We start from the raw sequence: 20050 nt of genomic DNA, 5'->3' as shown, positions 1-20050 counted from the left end.
AGGGAGGCAAGTACGTGGATCTCTGATCCCAGTCTAAAGAACTACATAGACCCTGTCTCGGACTGAGCAAGCAAAAACTGTCAGTGCCTGTGGTGTGTGGACATCTCAGTGTAGACCAAGTCCACAAAACTCAGGTCACGGTCAGGCCCCTGAGCCTGGTGTCAAGCTGACGTTACCTCCTTCCTTCCTGCAGGTGGGGAACGCTGTGCCACCACCACTGGCCAAAGCCATCGGCCTGGAGATTAAGCTCTGTCTGCTGGCCAGCGCTCAGGAGAGTGCCTCAGGTATGTGCCACCTTCCTGGGAGGCCGCTCCAGTCTCTGGGGCCTGTGTATACACAAGATGAGAGTGGTAGAGCCGGGGCAGATGGCACAGTGGCCTTTGAGGCAGTGTGAGCATTCTGCTGACAAAGCCAGCAGGCACTGGGCTCGAGGACCGCCCCAAGCACTGGGTGCAGGGACCACGGGGAGCTGTCTCAGCCCTGAATGTTGCCAGCCGCATACGGGTTCTCAAGGCGGCTCGAGCGTCTGTGTTCCCCATCGACTTCTTTTCCTCTCTCCTCAGCTGCAGTTAAAGGAAAGGAGGAGACTACTACCGAGGACTAGTGCTCTCACCCAGAGCCCCACGTGCACTGATGTTTTTTAACCCGTCGAGCCCCATCATTTGAAGTGTTGTGCTCAGTGTCTGTGACCATGGCTGACACTAAGCTGTTCGAGGTTTGTTTTGTGACCAAGCCGTGTAGCACTTTGTGCATTCTGAATTTTAAGGTTTTGTTTTTTTGGGTTTTTTTGTTTTGTTTTTTTATTCTGTATTCTATCAGATCTGCCACTGTGTGGGTGGCAAGTGAGACTTGATGTAGTTTTATATGTTGTAATATTTCTTCAAAATAAAGCGCTTCTATAAAGCACCCAGCTAGTGATCGATGTCTCTGGCAGCATCCCCACTATCAAGGGATGGGCGAAGGGGCTCGTGTCCATGGACCCTCCACTGCAGCTACCTCGGTGGGATACATTTCCGTGACTCCTTTCTGCCCAGTGAAAAGCAAACGGAACTTTCTAGTAGATCTTTCCAGAAAGCCCCTTAAAACCTCTTGGCTAATCTTCATGGACACTTTGCCCTTTTTGTCTTGGAGTTGACCTTTTCTTGTGGTGTCTGGTAACAAAGCAGCCGTCCTGGGATCGTGATGTCGTAAGACCTGGATCATGGAGCAGGAAGAGACCATGGGAGCATCTGCCCATCTGCAGAACTCCAAGTTTAAGAGACACAAGGGGGCTGAGAGACCATGGTTAAGAACTGACTGCTCTTCCAGAGGTCATGAGTTCAATTCCCAGCAACCACATGGTGGCTCACAACCATCTGTAAAGAGAATGCCCTCTTCTCCAGCTACAGTGTACTTATATATAATAAATGAATAAATATTTTAGACACAAGTCTACAAAAGTCTCCTGGGTCTTTGGATCTGACTCAACACACATAACTTTTTGATATATTGTGAAACCATGTCTGACCATTATATCCACTGTATAGCTCAGTTCTTTCTCCTATGTGTGAGTTTGCCGGGCTCGCACACCAACACTCAACCACCAAGCCACCTTGTTGCTCCAGGAGTAGGAGTGTGCTATGTCTATTGAGTTAGTCTCACTGTGTCCCCTGGTGTCGGCCCTACTACTGTGAAGACACCATGACCAAGGCAACTTTAAAACAATTTTGGGGGCTTAGTTTCAGAGTTGAGTCTGACAATCATGGCAGGGCAGCAGTCTGAGCACAACGCTGGAGCAGTAGTTGAGATCTCTGCAAGTGGGAGGCACCCCACAACCCCCCATGACACCTCCAATAAGGCCACTCCTTTAATCCTTTCCAAACAGTTCCACCAGGTAAGGACCACACATTCAAATACAGGAGACCATTCTTTTCTCTTTTTTTTTTTTTTTTTTTTTTCTTTTTTTCGGAGCTGGGGACCGAACCCAGGGCCTTGCGCTTTCTAGGCAAGCGCTCTACCACTGAGCTAAATCCCCAACCCCCAGGAGACCATTCTTGTTGCGGTTAGAAAATGTTCCTTTTTAATCTTAATTAGTTCCGAGAGCCAGATCCGCTCACTCCTGCTACTCTGCCACAAGGTCCTCGAGCCACCCTCTCCTGGCTGTTTCCCTTTTAGCCGCCCTCCACACAGTCCCCTAGGCAGCAGTTACCATACCTGGCACACAACCACATTTCGTTCTTCCTGACCTGCCTTGTTGCGTAATGACGTCATCCTACACATTCTCATTCAAATCACTACACCCTGGCTGCTATATCAACAATTCAGGTTGATACAGGTTGGCCACACAAGATCGCCTGCCCCTGCCTTCCAAGTACAGGATTAAAGGTATCCTTTGTTACACCTGACACTTTTTAATTCATTTGAGGGTGTGTGTCTGTATGTAGCGGGGTCTGGCCTGGAACTCACTATATAGATCAGGCTGGTCTCAAACTCAGTGATCTGCCTGCCTCCCACATGGCTGGGACTAAAGGTGTGTGCCATGTCCGCACTGCTGCACTGTTTTTATGTGCCTATGTCGTGGCCTCGTGTCCCCTGGTACACATGTAGAGGTCAAAGGGGCATTGGTTTTAGCAGGTTCTTTTACCTGCTGCATCACAGGGACAGTCTGAATGGTTGCTGTAAGTCAAACTTCCTCCTTTTTACCCTTGGAAATGTGCGGAAGTTGCTTTAAAGTTATTCATTAAAAGGAACAACACGAAGCCTTTTCCTGACTTCTTCCTGTCAGTTGTGCCTAAGTGTAACTTTTTTGGTTTTTCGAGGCAGGGTTTTTATGTGTAACATCCTTGCCTGTCCTGGAACTTGCTCTGAAGACCAGGCTGTCCTCAGACTCACAGATTCACCTGCCTCTGCCTCCCGAGTGCTGGGATTAAAGGCGTGCACCACCAGGGCCTGGCTGTGTAACTTATCGGTGAAGAAACTTGTATTTTCCACTAGTCGAGTTGACCAAGCATAGAAGCAGAAGTGGGAGAGACAGCTCAGCCGTTAAGAGTAATGGCTACTCTTACGAATGAAGAACCTGGGTTTGGTTCCCAGCACACCACATAATGGTTTACGACTTACCTGCAACTCTAGTCCCCAGGATCTGGCACCCCTTTCTGGCGTCTGTGGGTACTGCAGTCATACACATACAGATGCAAAACATAAACATTTTCAACTTTTCGAGCAGCTGAATCTCTGCGTTTGAGGTCAGTCTTGTCTGAAGACTGAGTTCTAGAACAGCCAGGGCTACTCAGGGAGGTCTGATCTCTAAAACAAACAACTCTGAGATAGTCTCACAGCTCAGGCTGGCCTTGAACTTCTACCCACTCCTGCCCAGGCCATCTGTGTGGTTACAGATCAGGAACTAGCAGCCTGGTGGCCTCAACCTGGCAATGATCCTCCTGTCTCAGACTTTCTTCCAGTGCTGAGGTTGCAGGTATGAGCCACTGTTCCCAGCTGCATCTATACTGTCTGTTTCAAGGGATTCGTCCAGTATACAGCAAAGAGCTGGGCCAAACAGTGTCTGCAGCAGCTGCTGTTTCTCTTTAAGGTAAATACCTAGAAGTGGGTGGAATGCCACAGGATCTGAGATCCATCAAATCCCTGTGCATGCCGCAGAATTATATTCTGTCTTTGAGATCGAGTCTCCTAGAGCCCTGACCATTCTCAGACTCTTTATGTAGCTGAGGCCAGCCTTGGCCTTTTGCCTCCACTTCTCAAGTACCGAGGTAGCAGCCATGCCTCTCCACCCCCACCACACATACACACCCAGCCTCTAGAGGAGTTCGAAAGGCAGCCAGGCACGGAGGCAAAAACTCAAGCCTCGAATCTGCCGCCTCGAGGGTAATGCACGGTGCCAAGATGAAGGTGAGGTTAAGCCACAGTGAAGGGAAAGGCATCAGTGGTGGCGTGATGTTCAGATACGGTGCAGGGACCATGAAGATGGCTCTGTGATTAACACAGTGCAGCTGAGCTAATGGTGTGACTTAGATCCCTTGATCCCAAATGGTGGGAGATGAGAACCAATACCTGAAGTTATTCTCTGATCCCCACATAATTTCACACAATATTTAAAAATGTTTTAAAAATTTGTTTTAAGGGTCAGGCATGGAAGGTGCCCTTGACCTATACTCTGGAGGCAGAGGAGTGTGGATCATTGCTACGAGTTCAAGGCCAGCCCGGTCTACACAGTGATACCTTGCTTTCTTTTGTTTTTTAAAGCTTACTGAAGGACTGGACATGGCGGCTCATGCCTCTAATCCCAAATCTTGAGGAGCGGTTGGATCTCTGTGAGTTAGAGGCCAGCCTGGTCTAATGAGCCAGTCCCTGGACAGCCAGGAGATAGACTCTGTCTCCAAAACAAGTCAAAGGCCAGCCGTGCAAGCCATAGGTTATAGTCAGTAGGCAGCACTCCCCCATGGCCTCTGCTTCAGGCACTAAGTTCCTGCCCTGACTTCAGTACAGGACTACAAACTGTAAGATAAAGTGAGCCCCTTTCTCCCTACGTGACTTTCGGTCATGGTATTTATCACAGCGATAGAAACCTGCCGTCATCCCAGCACTGGGGAGGTGGAGGCAGGAGGATCGGTAGCTTGAAGTCGTTCCTCAGCTACCTAGTGAGTTTAGGGCCAGCCAAAGCTACACGAGACTCTGCTCCCCAGAAAAAGAGCGACACTATTTTTTTTTTTAAGATTTATTCATTTATTATATATAAGTACACTGTCGCTGTCCTCAGACACACCAGAAGAGGGCATCAGATCCCATTACAGATGGTTGTGAGCCACCATGTGGTTGCTGGGAATTGAACTCAGGACCTCTGGAAGAGCAGTCAGTGCTCTTAACCACTGAGCCATCTCTCCAGCCCGACACTATTTATTTAGTGGGTTTTTACTGTGTAGTGCAAGCAGCCTTTGGAGGTTCACTGCTGCTACCTCAGCTGATGACGGGCATATGCAGCCCCTCCCCTCCACTACACACACAGCCTTCTAACAGTCATACCTTTGCATACAATTTGTCATAAGTTGTACTACTAGGTTCCAAGGAAAAAATCCTATCAGTACTTTATTTTTGTAACCTTTAAAAACTGCCTGGCCCGGGGTTGGGGATTTAGCTCAGTGGTAGAGCGCTTGCCTAGCAAGCGCAAGGCCCTGGGTTTGGTCCCCAGCTCCGAAAAAAAAAAGAAAAAAAAAACTGCCTGGCCAGTTTTCTTTTTATTTTGTTACAAACAGGGTATTGCTCTGTAACCCAGGCTGGCCTCAGTCTTGAGAGAGCACTCCTGTCTCAGCCGTGTGTGTGGCCCCGTGGGTCACTTTCCTAAAAGGCGGCTTTGCAGCTGGGATTCTTTCCTTGGATCCCCAACCTCCTTCCTTCTCTGACTGACTGCTCTACTCTGCCCTCTAGTGGCTACTGAGAGAAGCTTTCTCACAAGAAAACACAGTAAGGTACCACAGAAAATCTTAAAGTGACTTTGTTCTCCGGCGTGGAGGACAGAGACCTCAAACTGACTCTTTAGTCTGTTTGTCTGTTTGTCACTTGAGTCACGACTCCACTCTGTTTCATCATGCCCAGCTGAGTTCAAACTCTCAGATTTTCTGCCTCTACCTCGCTAGCATTAGAATTGACCATTTTGTTTATTGCATCCTTAGAGAGAATGACAGTAAACGCCAAATGTAAGTTGATTATCCAACCTGCTTTTACGGCCACACCACCCATCCTTAGATGGTGCCTGACCTCTTCTGATTCCATTACACTTTCGTGTTGGCGTTCTTGGTCCTGAAGGTCCACTGAAGAAAGAGAACCACTTGAGGATGAAATAAGGCCTTTCTGGGCGCAGGGAAATCCAGTCTCTATGGACTGAATCTTGAACATCCTCACAAGATTTCTTCAAGGTCTTAGTGCTTCTAGAAAACAGCTATCACGCTGGTGTTTACCCTAGACGCCATGATTCTACAAGAACTCCACTCCAGTTCAGTGTGTGAGAACACACCACGGCATACGTGTGGGCTCAGAGAACAACTTGCTAGAGTCAGTTCTCTCCTTCCCCCAGATGGGTCCTGGGGTTGAACTCACGGCAACAGGCTCGTGGAAAGCACCTTCACCCACTGAGTCACTGGCCAGCCCAAGATACAAGTTCTAAGTGCGGGGAGTATTGGCCATTACACACGGAGCTTGGAATGGGTATCCCTGGAGGCAGAGAATCTGTTATAGTCTTCATTTACTTGACAAGAGCTTCACATGGGAGATAGTTTAAGGTGGCAGGAATAGAACTTACGACATGCTTTTGCAGCTAAGGAGGTATTGGGACCTAGGTAAAATATTTTAAGGCCTAGATAAAATGTTAGGGCCTAGGTGGCTGTTACCTGGCTAGCCTACCATTGTAAGGAAACTTTCCCATGTCTCTGCTGTTACTAAGAAACTTTCTAATGCCAAGATTGATTACATATTTTGTTATGCTCTGTGCCCTTGGAAACCAATCATGATAGAAGTCAGTAGAACGGGTTTTGTATCATGACCCACAATAAGCCTGGACCCGAACCAGCCACCCAGCAGCACTTCCTGAACCATACATAAGTTTTTATGGCACTTGCCTTTGTAAGCTGCCCCTGGGATGGACCCCAACATAAGAGAGACACCTGCACCAGCGTAAGAAACTATTTGGAACAAGACTTCCATTTTGAGTAGGAGTCGAGTAAAGATTCATTCCCAAGACCTTCCTGGGAACTGACAACCCTCAGAGAGCAAAAAGAGACACGAGCATGGATAACTGACATCCTGGTTGGCAAGTTTTTTGGTTTTTTTTTTAATTAAAAGATTTATTTATTTATTATATATGAGTATACTGTAGCTGTCTTCAGACACACCAGAAGAGGGCATCTGATATCATTACAGATGGTTGTGAGCCACCATGTGGTTGCTGGGATTTGAACTCAGGACCTCAGGAAGAGCAGTCAGCGCTCTTAACCACTGAACCATCTCTCCAGCCCCCTGGTTGGCAAGTTAAGACTTGAATGTTAGACAAGGCAAGTCCCCTGCCACAGTTGAATACCCCAACCATTGAGAGCAGGGTAAGTGTACAACAAAGACATGATCCCAAGGAAATCCCCCTATCCCTAAATCCTGATTGGTGAAATAACTTGGCACAGATGTTTGTGGATTTGGGGCTTAACAACCCTGCAGGATCTTAGCTTGGGGTTCAGTTCCTGAATCTGGAGTGTGACCTTGGTCAACCAGTCCTGGGATGTATGCTAAATAAACTGTCCGTGTCTGTCAGAGATTGGTGTTCATGTGGTTTGTGAAGCGATTCATTGACCCCAACAGGAGGCCAAGACTGCGGGCCTGAGCTGCAGGACCCACATAGTGGAAGGAGAGGCCTCCTGCAAAGTGTCCCCTGACCTCCACACGTGTACTGTGCATAAGGGTTTGTGAGTGCACAAGCACGGTGTCTTCAAACACAGTACAAACACACACACACACACACGCAAGTTTGCATGATAAAACCTAGCATGCTTCACAGAAAAGGAAGCACAGGAGACCAGGTGGTCTGAGTCTATATCTTCTTCAACAAACCAGAGTCCTGGTATCATCCAAACAACACGAATCAAGGGCATTCTTGATACATGTGCTTTTCCCCCGGGCTTGTTGGTACACAATTATAATGCCAGTTATTTGTCAATTGCTTGCATTCGGGAGTTCAGGGGCAAGCCTGGGGAACAAAGTAAGGGTTTTAGTTTTGGATACAGAGTCTCATGTAGCACAGGCTAGCCTGGAATCCAAAAAGTAGCTGAAATGGCCTTCAACTCATGATTTTCCAGCTTCCACCTCTAGCACTGGGTGATAATTAAAACTAATTCTCCAAGAGGAGGGAGAGAACGAATCAGTTTCCGGTGTGGTGGTTTCATGTTCGTATTCCCGGCACTTGCTAGAATGAGGTGGAAAGATTGCTATGAATTCAAGGCTAGCTGGGGTACATACACCACAAGGTTCAGGACAGCCTTGTATTCAAGGCCACCCCGGGAATGATGTTCATGAGCCTTTTGGAGTTGAGACAGAAGGATTGTGGGGAGTTACTGATTATCCTAGCTATAGAGTGAGACACTGACATCTAGTCCCATCAGCCTAAAGAGGGAGTAAAAAGTTTAAAACGCTCTTAGAAGCTCTTTTCTAGACCCCCTTTCCAGGTTGGATGCCAGCGCTTTGCGGCACGCGAAACATGCATGTCCACATTTGTCCACAGGGAGGCGCTGTGGTCACCGCGGTCTGGCCGCTCTAGGCAGCGGCCACAGCACCGGAAGCCTCTTCTACACGGGCTTCCGGTCTTTACCCGGGCTGAGAGCTGCGTGGAGTAGGACTTCGAGATGCCGACTGGCGACTTTGAGTAAGTGTTCGGTGGCGGTGGGGTCGCCAGAGAGGCCGTGTGGGGGCAACTCTGGGGTGTATGGTGGTTCGTGTGGCGCGGGGCCCGGGACCCGCTCACCGATCTCCTGTCCCCGCAGCTCGAAGCCCAGCTGGGCCGACCAGGTGGAAGAGGAGGGAGAGGACGGTGAGTGCTTGTGCGCGGCCCCGCCCGCTGCGAGACCCGGGTGCCCACGCACAGGCTAGGGCCGCTTGTGGCCAGTCCCACCCTCGCTTTGCGCTCTGCCCCTGGAGCGGGTCCCCCACCCCCACCCCCGCCATTGGCTTGAAAGTTCCAGCGCTGTGGCTCACTTACCTTCCTCCCCGAATTCCCTCCGGCAGACAAGTGTGTCACCAGCGAGCTCCTGAAAGGAATCCCTCTGCCCACCGGTGACACCAGTCCAGAGCCGGAGTTACTGCCTGGAGGTGAGCACCGTCCATCCCTGCCTTCTTCTCCCTTCTCCCTTCCAATTCTCAAGCCTACTTTCCAGCCAGTCCCATTACCCAGGAGTTAGTTTCTGTGATCTTCCTCCAGACCCACTGCCACCTCCCAAGGAAGTCATCAATGGGAACATAAAGACGGTGACTGAGTACAAGATAGAGGAAGATGGGAAGAAGTTCAAGGTAAGGGTGAGGTGGGCATATATGGTCAGCGTGCCTTGTTCAGGGGCTCTTAGATCGGTGGTGAAGAGTGTCAGTGTTGCTTTGGATGGCTGAGGCAGGCCTGAGACTCGGGAAGCACTCCTAACTCTTTCCCACCTTCAGATTGTCAGAACCTTCAGAATTGAGACCCGGAAGGCATCAAAGGCTGTGGCCAGGAGGAAGGTGAGAGTGTACTTATTTGGAGGATGGGGGTGTTCCCCAGGACTGACCCAGAGGACTTAGGAAGCCCCTTTTTGTTGATGTAGAATAAAGGTTTAGTATTAGGCCTTGAAAGTTTAGGGCCCAGGAGTAGACGAAGTTAAGATTTTTTTTTTCTTCTCCTTTTGTGCGCAGGTGTGCACACTTTTGGTTTGAGATGGTCTCTTTATATTAGAAACTAGACTGGGGGGTTGGGGATTTAGCTCAGCGGTAGAGCACTTGGCCTAGCAAGCGCAAGGCCCTGGGTTCAGTTCCCAGCTCTGAAAAAAAAGAAAAAAAAAAAAAAGAAAGAAAGAAACTAGACTGGGCTTGCTGTTCCCACATAAGTACATGCCTCTGTTCTCAGATCTTCATTGGGATCAACTCTGATGGGCACTTCTGTGACAAACACTGTACTGAGACATATCCAGCCCTCTTGGTTTTTCTGTTTGTAGTTTGTCTGTTTTTTCCAGACAGGGTTTCTCTGTAGCTCTAGCTGTTCTGAACTCTCTGTAGACCAGGCTGACCATGAACTCAGAGGTCTACCTGCCTTTACCCCCCGAGCCTTAGGATTTAAGGCACTGCCACCACTTCCTGGCTTGTTATTTTTGAGAGTCTTTAGCTCTGCAGTCTTCATTCAGAATGCGTCTGCCTCCCGAGTCCCCACTTAGATTCTTTCTCCTTTGTCTACATGAAGAAGCGAGCAGCCTCTACTTACCAAGGGCAAGGGCGTCCAGAGGAAGGGCAGCACTGCCTGAGAGCAAGCACCCCCTCCCCCCGAAGTCATCTAGCTCGACATGGCTTCTCAAACCCCACGCCAGTTTAGGGAGGCAGGGGGCTTTGTGGCCCCCATGTTACAGGAAGGAAATGAACCTCAGGTCTAACTAGCTCAAGGTTCCTAAGATCTGGGGATTCCTCCTTCATTCCTGGTGGGAGCTGGGCTACTGACCTGCCCAGAAACTGCAGTGGCACAGTTGAGCCCCATGCTCAACTTTTTGTGTGACTTTGGGATCAAGCTCAGGTTGTTACGTGTATAACAAGTAAACTGCACTTTTTCACACTGAGCTACGGCACCAGCACCTTTTCCTTTTCTTATGTATTTATTCATTTATTTAGATGGGGCCTCATACAGCTCAAGCTGGTTTAGAGCTTGTGTCTCAGGATGGCCTGCAGCTCAGGATCCTCCTGTTTGCACCTGGCAGATGTTGGAGTGATGTCATGTGCCGCCATGTCTAGCTTAGGAAGTGGGTATTGTCACTGTTACCACATGGAAGGCCTCTAGGGAGACTAGAACATAGGAGTCAAAGCCCCGGAATGGTTGTCTGTCTGGGATGCTGCACTGTGGGATCCTTCCTGCCTTCATCCTCACTTCTCCCCATCTTTTCCTGGGAGCCCAGAATTGGAAGAAGTTTGGCAACTCAGAGTTTGACCCGCCAGGGCCCAATGTAGCCACTACCACAGTCAGTGATGACGTCTCCATGACATTCATCACTAGCAAAGAGGTGAGCAGGGTGAAGCTGGAACCCGAGAAATGCAGAGGGAGTGGGGTGGGTAGGACATAGCAGCCCCTTCTGAGCCATCCCTTCCCCACCAGGACCTGAACTGCCAGGAGGAGGAGGACCCAATGAACAAGCTCAAGGGCCAGAAGATCGTGTCCTGCCGCATTTGCAAGGGCGACCATTGGACCACCCGCTGCCCCTATAAGGACACACTAGGACCCATGCAGAAGGAGCTGGCTGAGCAGCTGGGCCTGTCTACCGGGGAGAAGGAGAAATTGCCAGGAGGTGTGGGCATGGGGCACCTGGGAGGGGCCTCAGCTGTTCCTTTTGTAGTGTACTGTTTTCTTTCCCTATATCACCTAGGGACAGCTTTGGGCATGGTGGTCCTTCTGATGCAAGTGTGACTGATGACTTACTCTAACTTGGGTGTGCGTGTGTATATGTATGTATGCACACATACATTCAGGTGACACTCGCATATGTGCTGGGCTCAGTAGACCGAAATCTAACATGTCCTGTAGGGGTAGCTGCCTTCTGTGACTTGATTCTTGCTATCATGGATGCATAGCTGAGGGACATCCCTCACTGTCTCTGCCTGTAGTCAGGATGCTGCCAGCTGGTGTTCTCTTGCTTTTAGGGCTCTGCTCGCCCGGATCACGTCTGCCCTGCTCACCTTGTCCATGTCGTGAGCAGAGACTCTGAAGGGTTGTAGCTTCCTGGATGTGATGTGGGTCACCAAAGGACGGCTGGACGACTGTCCCCAGGGGTAGGCTGAATATCACTTTTGTCTGCTGCTTTCCAGAACTGGAGCCTGTGCAGGCCGCCCAGAACAAGACAGGGAAGTACGTGCCTCCTAGTCTCCGGGACGGGGCCAGCCGCCGTGGGGAGTCTATGCAGCCAAACCGCAGAGGTGAGGAGGGTAGGAAAACCCAGGGAGCAGGTGGTACCTAGACACCCTGTAATTACTCCTGCGTTGTGGGCGTGGGTCCGACTACGGCATCCTCCTCACTGCTACCTCTCCCTGCCCTGCCCACAAAGCTGATGACAATGCCACCATCCGTGTCACTAATCTGTCTGAGGACACTCGTGAGACTGACTTACAGGAACTCTTCCGGCCTTTCGGCTCCATCTCCCGAATCTACTTGGCCAAGGACAAGACCACTGGGCAGTCCAAGGTGGGTGAGCGGGGCTGAGCGATGGGTAACTGGAGAGTAGGCATCCCGTGACCCACTTCTCACCACCTCCATGTCTGCCCCGGCCCACAGGGTTTTGCCTTTATCAGCTTTCACCGCCGGGAGGATGCTGCGCGTGCCATTGCAGGGGTGTCTGGCTTTGGCTACGACCATCTTATCCTCAATGTCGAGTGGGCCAAGTAAGAACCCTTCTACCCTTCCCACATTCTCCCTAGCCCTGTTATGTGGTTGCCAGGCCTGTCTGAAGGAAGGTCCTTGCCAGGCATGAAGCTACTGGTCCCAAGCAGGCAAGGCCGGGGCTTCCCTGGTATGAGGTAACCTTCAGCATCACAGGTCCCCACCTGCATCCTGACCACCTCCCTTCCTCTTCCCAGGCCTTCAACGAATTAATAAGACATCTGCTGCCTGCTGCTGTTGTCCAGATCCTCAGGGACAGAAAGCTTCCAGTAAACAGACTCCAAATACACTGTGTCCTGCTCGTTTTCATGGGTCTCCCTGCGGGGGTGAAGCTGGCCCCTCCCTCAGCCTATGGTTTTATTAAAGGACCTGCCCAGGTGGGAGGCAGCTGGCACTGGTGAGGCACCAGCCTTGAGGGTAACTGGAGGACCCTTGGTACTTAGGATCTGTTGTCACAACCCAGCCTTTGGCAACAAGGGTCAGCAGTCAGGTCATGGGTTCAGCTGGGTTTGGTGAATGGTCGTACCTTCTAGAGGCAAGTCTTGGTGAGGGCTCTTGTCCTCAGAGTCTCAGTGACATGGGTGGCAGCACATGCTGGGTACCACAGCCGTGTACATCAAGGGGTGCATGCATGCAGCCAGGGGCACAAGGATGTGTATTGTCAGCCAAAGAAGGGCCCCAGCTCCTGCTCAGCCTGCGCCTTATTGGGGAGGCTGGGGCAGTGAGCCAACCAGCACATCTTGGCATCCACATGGAGCACTTTTGTGATGTGGTAGGGCGCATAGTAGCAGGCATGGAGAGCCACACCACTGGCCACCAGCACTACCACACGCAGCTTCTGGGCTGTGGTCGAGCCCTGGCACCACCAGCCCCAGGACACTGTCGGCATTGGTGTGAGCAGCAGAGGCAGGAAGCCACCCAGGCCTGCCAGGATCACGCTGTAGGCTCTGAAGGCCTCTGGCTGGCTGTCCCCCATTTCTAGGCACTTGACAGAGGCATTGAGATTGTTGTTGCTGCTGTTGTGTCTGTTGGGCAGTTTCTGGTAGGAGAAAGCGTGGGGGCAGCACTCAGGATGGCCATGACCCAGCTGACAACATGGATAGCCCAGGCGTGCTTGGATTGCAGGTGACAGGTGTCTGTGTAAAGAAGGGGTGCACAACCACCGTGTATCGGCTGAAACCGAGGCAAGCAGAGGATGCTGCTGCTGAGCAGGTTGCAGGCCCAAAGCCATCCCCAAGCTCCAGTTTTCAGGCGGGTGGCAGTAGGCAGCCAGAGAGGCAGTGTTCGTGCATAGAACATGTTGCTGACTGCTGGCTGCACAGAGAAGGCCTCTGTACTTGGGTGATAAACTTCCGTTGCCCACTGTGGCCAGGAGGAGCTCTGCAGTCAGGATGAGCCAGAGGAAGTCCTGAAGACGGATGTACTTGCCAGTAGCTCCCTGTGAGCAGAGTACCTGACTGAGCCACCCGCCTCAGGCCTACTCCTCCATTTCCATACACCAGTTCCTACAAGTGACATGCAGCCTGGCAGACCCCTTACTGACCAGACCAACCTACCTTTAGGTGGAATGGACCGGGGCCACACTGATTTGGAAACAAGGCTGGGTAGGCATAGGACTCTACTGAGACTACAGAAGCTTGCAGTTGTGAGCTTCAGAGCACTCCCCTTCTGAAGTTGCTAGGTTCCCCCAAACCACCTAGGGTACCTAGGTACCAGTGAGGAGGTATCCACTTTGTAGCCTTACCATTCCAAACAACCCCACCCCCAACTTACAAACTCTGGTAGCACCCTCCCACCACTCCCTTAATGTCCTGAGTGGGATATAATTAGCCCCATAGAGCACATGTCCCACCTCAATGAGCTGAGTGCTGGCTTAGGAGGCAGACATAATCTTCACAGCAGCTTCTGGCTATCCGAGGTCCCACCTGGGTTCCCAGGAGGCAGGTAATGAGCCAGTCTCTACCTGCACAGCCAGAGTGACCCTCCCACCCAGCCTGCTTCCTCCTCGTACTATCCAGGCTGGGCCTGTCTCAGTGAAGTAGCTGTCCCCACCCCAGCCAGAGAGAAGACTCAATGTGTCATGTTCAGGTTTATTGGAGGTAACTGGGCAGTTCCTTTATGAAAGGAAACCGGACTGCACTGGGTCCCAGGGCAGCTTCCGGGCCCCAATCTGGGGCATCCACACATGGTCCACCCACTGACAGGCAGGTTCAGGGTCCTTTCCTTGATGGTGGACCCAAGTCATGGGACCTGGCTCTGGGTCCCAGCTTGGTCTTGACTCTCTGGGATCTGCCATGTGGCTTCAGAGCCCGCCAGTTGCCACCCTGACCACGGCCTTTATTTCCAGGCCTCTGCTCCTTCCCTTGCCGCTTCTTGCCCACAGGGCCCCCCTGCCGTCTCCGCTTGGCCACTGTGGGGAACAAGTCTGTAGGGAGAGAAATGGTTGTTAAGTTCTTCAGAAGTAAAAGGCAGGACCTCAGGTGTGGCCAGCACAGACCCTGCCCACCTTCATCAGGCTCCTCGCCCACAGCCTGGCGGAAATACTCCGCATCATCCTCTTCCTCCTCCAGCTGGCTCGCCCCCACTGCTTCTGGAGGTGCCCCTGGGTCCTCAGCATCACTGTCGCCATCGGCCTTTGCACGTGCTCGCTTTATGCCTGCCAGGCTCTTCTTCCTGGAGGACAAGTGTGTCCCGGGTCAGCTTGCCCTGGTGACCAGGATCCCAGCCCTTTCTATCCCATGCCTCTGCATACTTGTGGGCCTCACGCAGTTCCTGCTTGCGCTTCAAGTTCTCTGCCTGTTGGTTCTGACGCTGTGCCTTGAGCCGTAGCTTCTCCTCCTTCGCTGCCAGGATGGCCTGCAGCTCCTCCTCGGTCTTGTGCACTGAGGAAATATCAGACTGTCAAGATCAGACTATGTCAAGATCACAATGGGATCCAACATTGCTCTCAGGCTGGCCTCACCCTGTCCCCTCACCAAAATTGTGGAAGAGGACATTGCCGTTCCCAACGCCCTCCTGGATCTTAATGAGCTGCAGTGTCATCCGGGGCCCAATCTGGCAACACACAGACAGGGAGAGAGTCAGGCTAGCCTTGGGACTGGAAGTTTTGAGGGCCACCACGAGCCACTCCTCACCTCTGTGAGTCGGACGGCACTCTGCTGGGCCTGCATGTTCCCGCGGCCAGCCACCGCCTGGGGCAGTTCTGTGGTATTGTGTTCTCCGTCCGGCTCCACCTCACTTTCGGACAGCCCCACACCCCTGTGTGGGACAAGAGGTTACATTGGGTGCGCCACAGGCCAGATCCGGACCCCTCTGAGCTGCAGCCGCCACCCACCCGCTTTCTTACGAGGCCAGCAGCTCACTGATGTCCTGCAATCGGCTCATGTTAGGAAACTTCTCCTGTAAGAGCTTTTTCATGCCACGGCTCGCACCCACAGGGACCACTTTGATGCTGCTGCAATGGTGGGAGCAGAGGGAGAGGTGAAGCGTCCCAGGGTCCCAGGTTAGCTCCTTGCCCTCCGCTGCGCATGCATCAGGGCGTTTACTTTGAGTCTGAGCAATCACACAATCTCAGCAGCAGAGCTCTCATCAGATGCATGGGGTGTCCTACCCTGAGTCCCTCCCACAACACTCACTAGTGCCGGAAGTCCAGCTCCTGGGAGTCGGGATTGTAGTTAATGAGGAGGCAACGCTTGATGGTGTTTAGGTTCACCTGGGGCAGAGGCAAGGGGGCCTGTGAGCTGCCTGTGGACTAAGTGCTGAAACCAGGGGCTGCAACTGGGAAGGAGGAGCTCTCTTCAGCAGTCTGTGCCTGCAGAGCGCACTGGGGTACCTCTGGTGTTAGGGCCTACAACCAAGGTCCTCAGACTGTCTGGAGCACTGGCTACAAGTCACAGGTGCAGGGGCCACCAAAGCCAACCACCAGCCCTCGTAAGGAGCCTAATCTGAGAGCTCCTGGTGCCAGGACCGCAGTTGACACTCTAGTCTTGCTAGGTGGCTAATGCAAAAAGACCTAGCCTGGTCTAACATACCACCTTGAATGAAGAAAAAGGGGCAGACATATGGCTTAGTTGATAGAGTGTTGGCCTACAATGCGTGAAGCCCAAGTTTGATTACCAACACCTAAAAAGTAAGTTGTACACTTCTCAAGGTGCACTAAGCATAGAAGAGATGGAAGATCAGAAGTTCAAGTCCAGCATCAGCCACAAAGTTGGAGGCCATCTTGAGATGCATGAGATCCTCTCATCAACAAAATCACATCAACTCTAGCCCTGCCTTTGAATTTAACGTTGCTTTATGCCAGTAAGTCTCTCCATACAATGGAGACATAACACATGGTCTGCGATACCTGCTCCCTCTCCAAACACCCAACCGCACCCAGCAGCTGTCACTCGATCAGCTCACCGTGTGCACGTTAATGGATGGGAACAGGTTCTGGAACATGGTGGCCATGAGTTTGACGTGCATGCCTGGGGTGCCAAAGCTGTTCAGAATCAGGAGGGGCGGGTGGTTAAACTGCTGCTCGTGCATCCGGTGCCGACGAAGGGAAGAGACAACATCCCGTATCAGTGTGTACTGAAAGGAGGGTAAAGAGAGGCTAAGGACCACCTGTGTGACTAGGGCCCTCTCCAAGGCAAGCCCGGCTCTCACATCTACCCTTCTTCACCTTGTTTATCTGGAAGGTCAAAGTGGGGCCTCCTGGGAGTCGCATCAGCTTCTGCCAAAGAAAGGTTGGGTGAGGTTGGGGGCTCTGGCTAGTGGGTGGGGCAAAGGGAGAGCCTTGCTCCATTGCTTCAGAGCGTTTACTTTGAAGCCTGCATCACAACAGCTCAGGGCAGTGGGGATCATCATGAGACAGGAGCAATTGGGGCCCAGGGAGGGAACGGCATGGTATGGTGCCCACTCACCAAGTATACACTGCTGTCTGTTTTGCTCAAAACAAGAAAGTGTGTGACCCCCAGGGGACCGGCCACTGCCACACAGTCCTTCAGTGAGTTCTTCTTTCGAACCTGATAAATGGAAAAAGAAATGGATACAGCCGTTTCTATTGAGCAACTGATGATTCTGAGGTATTATTTCCGATCACACCTCCCCTGTCTAGAGGTATTGGGGTCTTACCTGTATCCCTAAACTATAGCCCCAGCACTCAAAAACTTTTTTTAAAAAAGTATTTTTGTGGGTTGGGGATTTAGCTCAGTGGTAGAGCGCTTGCCTAGGAAGCGCAAGGCCCTGGGTTCAAAAAAAAAAAAGAAAAAAAAAAAAAAAAAAAAAGTATTTTTGTACAATCGTGTAGGGGTGTACAGATGGAGGTCAGAGGACAACCCTTCAGGAGCTGGTTCACCCCCTCCACTACGTGGGGCACAAGAATTGAACTCTGACTTAGCAGCAAGCCCCCTTTCCCGCTGAGTCACCTACCGATTGCTCCCCAACGCGCGACGTTATTATTATATTTAACCCGAGACCTCACTATGTAACCACGATGGCTTCTAAGGTGATCTCCCCCTCGTTCTTCTTCCCGATTTCGCCTGTACACCACTATGCCTGGATCAAGCCATGCTGAGGATTGAGCCAGGGCCTCCCACATGGAAGGCAGGCGCCCTGCTCAACTTCTGGCCCCAAGTCCTTGCCAAGATGCCGAGCCCCGAGACTGGAGCTGAAGGGCTAAGGGATGCAGACCTGCAGCCGTGTGGCGGTGAGAGGTTCCAAGACCCGCCGCACATCCAGGCTGAGCTGCTGGACACTGCGACCCGCTCGGCCTCGCGTGAACACGAATGAGTGCGGCTGTGCGGCGTAGGCCTCGAGGTTGCGGAGCTGCGCCTGGGCGCGAGCGCGCTTCTGATGTCGGGACTGCGGGGATGACAGGCAGGCGGTGAGCGCCCCGGCTTCGGTCGCGACCCCACCAGCGCCCCATGCCCGCTCCCCGGTCGCCGCGCCTCACCCGCCCCGACTGCCCCATGCTGCCTGCTTCTCCACGAGGCAGCCCCTGTAGTCGCTTCCGGCGCACACCGTTCACTTCCGTGCAAGGGACTCAGAGAACACGGAGCTTACGCACTGCGTGGCCAATTTCCGGCGCCGCGCGGTTTGTAGCGCTTCCCACTTCCTGCGCGCCGGCCTCTGAGGTCATCCAGCGGGCCTTAGCGCTGGTTAGCTTAAAGGACCAGGGGATCTTTACCGGGCTTGTAAAAAACGATGCTATGCCCCTTTTACGGAAATGGGAGGGGGACGCACAGTCATTTGAACGTTCAAATCCTTATCCTGCACGGTTTTGCAAGGCGTGCGACTCTTTCCTTTATTCTCTCTTTTTTTTTTTTGGCCTTTCAGGCAGGTTTTTGTTTTTTTGTTTTTTTAATTTAATTATGAAACAGGCTCTCGCGCAGTCCACGCTGGCTTGCAACTGACAGAGATCCGCTTGCCTATACTGAGCACTGGGATTAGAGGCATGTGCCACCATTCCTGGCTGCCTAAACTCAGATCCGTGAGCCTGTGCCTTCCAAGCACTGGGATTAAAGGCATGTACCACCATGTCCACCCCTTCTCCAAATAAATTGTATTTATTTATTTATTATCTGTGGTGGTGCATATGTGGTGGCACACATGGGAAGGTCAAAGGATAACTTTTTTTTTTTTTTTTTTTTTTTTTTGGAGCTGGGGACCGAACCCAGGGCCTTGCTTGCTAGGCAAGGGCTCTACCACTGAGCTAAATCCCCAACCCCTAGAGGATAACTTTTAAGAGTTGGTTTCTTTTGTCATATGAGGCCTGGAGATGGAATTCAGATCCTCAGACTTGGTGGCAGTAGGCATCTCTACTCACTGGGCCATCTTGGCAGACTCTCTAAAATGTTTTAAACTATTATTATGCTATGCCCACAGGTATTTTCTTTTTTTTTTTTTTTTTTTTTTTTTCCAGGAGCTGGGGACCGAACCCAGGGCCTTGTGCTTTAGGCAAGGGCTCTTGAGCTAAATCCCCAACCCCTAGAGGATAACTTTTTAAGAGTTGGTTTTTTTGTCATATGAGGCCTGGAGATGGAATTCAGATCCTCAGACTTGGGGCAGTAGGCATCTCTACTCACTGGGCCATCTTGCAGACTCTCTAAAATGTTTTAAACTATTATTATGCTATGCCCAGGTATTTTCTTTTCTTTTTTTTTTTTTTTTTTTTTTTGGGCTGCTTGCCTGGGCAAGTGCTCTACCGCTGAGCTAAATCCCCAACCCCGACCACAGGTATTTTACATAAATAACTGTTTGGGTGCCTGTGGAGGCAAGAAGGGAATCCTGAAGAGGAAAGTGGAGTTACAGATGGTTATGAACTGCCATGTAGGTGCTAGAAATTGAACATCCTGAGCCATCTCTCCAGCCAGTTTTAATGTAAATCAGCTTACCAAGTTTGGATTTCTTTTTCATTTTCTATATATATTATATGTATTATATATAAATATATATTATATGTATTATTATATATAAATATAGATCTCATTCTAGATGGTTGTGAGCCACCATGTGGTTGCTGGGATTTGAACTCAGGACCTCTGGAAGAGCAGTCAGTGCTCTTTACCACTGAGCCATCTCTCCAGCCCAGCTTCCTAGCTTCCTATCCAACTATCATTGTAACTCCACATGCCCAAGCTATTTTCCTCTTTCTTCCCCGAACCCTCTTGGGGTTTTGGAGACAGGATTTCTTTGTATAGTCCTGGCTTTTTTTTTTTTTTTTTTTTTTTTGGTTCTTTTTTTCGGATCTGGGGACCGAAAGGGCCTTAGCTTCCTAGGTAGCTCTACCACTGGCTAAATCCCCAACCCCAGTCCTGGCTTTTCTTAAATTAGCTCTGTAGACCAGGCTGGCCTGGACTCACAGAGACCCACCTGCCTCTGCCTCCTGAATGCTGGGATCAAAGGCATACACCACCACTGCCTGGCAGCTTTTTTTCATTTTAAGGC

The 20050-nt window shown here is 51.2% G+C and overlaps 3 protein-coding genes and 2 non-coding genes across 5 annotated transcripts in view; 2 read left to right on the top strand and 3 right to left on the bottom strand.

The window, feature by feature from the left end:
- Dnmt1 (DNA methyltransferase 1) overlaps window positions 1-906 on the top strand; it is a 44675-nt gene extending 43769 nt beyond the window's left edge. Inside the window, exons 37-38 of the mRNA XM_032909689.1 lie at window positions 194-284; window positions 564-906. Coding sequence (XP_032765580.1) covers window positions 194-284; window positions 564-604 — 132 coding nt within the window. The 3' untranslated portion in view covers window positions 605-906. The remainder of the gene's footprint in view (window positions 1-193; window positions 285-563) is intronic.
- Window positions 907-8302: 7396 nt separating this feature from the next.
- Eif3g (eukaryotic translation initiation factor 3 subunit G) lies at window positions 8303-12405 on the top strand. Its single transcript, XM_032910525.1, has 11 exons — window positions 8303-8392; window positions 8511-8557; window positions 8752-8835; window positions 8945-9033; window positions 9175-9234; window positions 10647-10751; window positions 10844-11033; window positions 11551-11658; window positions 11787-11923; window positions 12014-12120; window positions 12316-12405. Exons 1-11 carry the CDS (start codon window positions 8373-8375, stop codon window positions 12329-12331), a joined length of 963 nt encoding a protein of 320 aa, XP_032766416.1. The 5' UTR covers window positions 8303-8372; the 3' UTR covers window positions 12332-12405.
- A 1786-nt stretch (window positions 12406-14191) lies between these two features.
- Window positions 14192-18172, bottom strand: LOC116907690 (suppressor of SWI4 1 homolog). The gene is made up of 12 exons (XM_032910796.1): window positions 18057-18172; window positions 17795-17965; window positions 17026-17127; window positions 16785-16835; window positions 16523-16693; window positions 15754-15830; window positions 15465-15572; window positions 15253-15376; window positions 15094-15172; window positions 14871-15000; window positions 14625-14791; window positions 14192-14543 (listed from the first exon to the last, which is right to left on the bottom strand). Exons 1-12 carry the CDS (start codon window positions 18072-18074, stop codon window positions 14329-14331), a joined length of 1413 nt encoding a protein of 470 aa, XP_032766687.1. The 5' UTR covers window positions 18075-18172; the 3' UTR covers window positions 14192-14328.
- LOC116908431 lies at window positions 15641-15720 on the bottom strand. The gene has a single exon (XR_004388962.1). It is a non-coding gene; the product is annotated as a small nucleolar RNA U105B (small nucleolar RNA).
- Window positions 16896-16979, bottom strand: LOC116908427. The gene has a single exon (XR_004388959.1). It is a non-coding gene; the product is annotated as a small nucleolar RNA SNORD105 (small nucleolar RNA).
- Window positions 18173-20050: the final 1878 nt, after the last annotated feature.

The sequence above is a fragment of the Rattus rattus genome, chromosome 8 (genome assembly GCF_011064425.1).
Source record: "Rattus rattus isolate New Zealand chromosome 8, Rrattus_CSIRO_v1, whole genome shotgun sequence".
NCBI classification, from domain to species: domain Eukaryota; kingdom Metazoa; phylum Chordata; class Mammalia; order Rodentia; family Muridae; genus Rattus; species Rattus rattus.
Note: the sequence above shows the minus strand (reverse complement) of the source record. Positions and strands in the feature narration are given on the sequence as shown.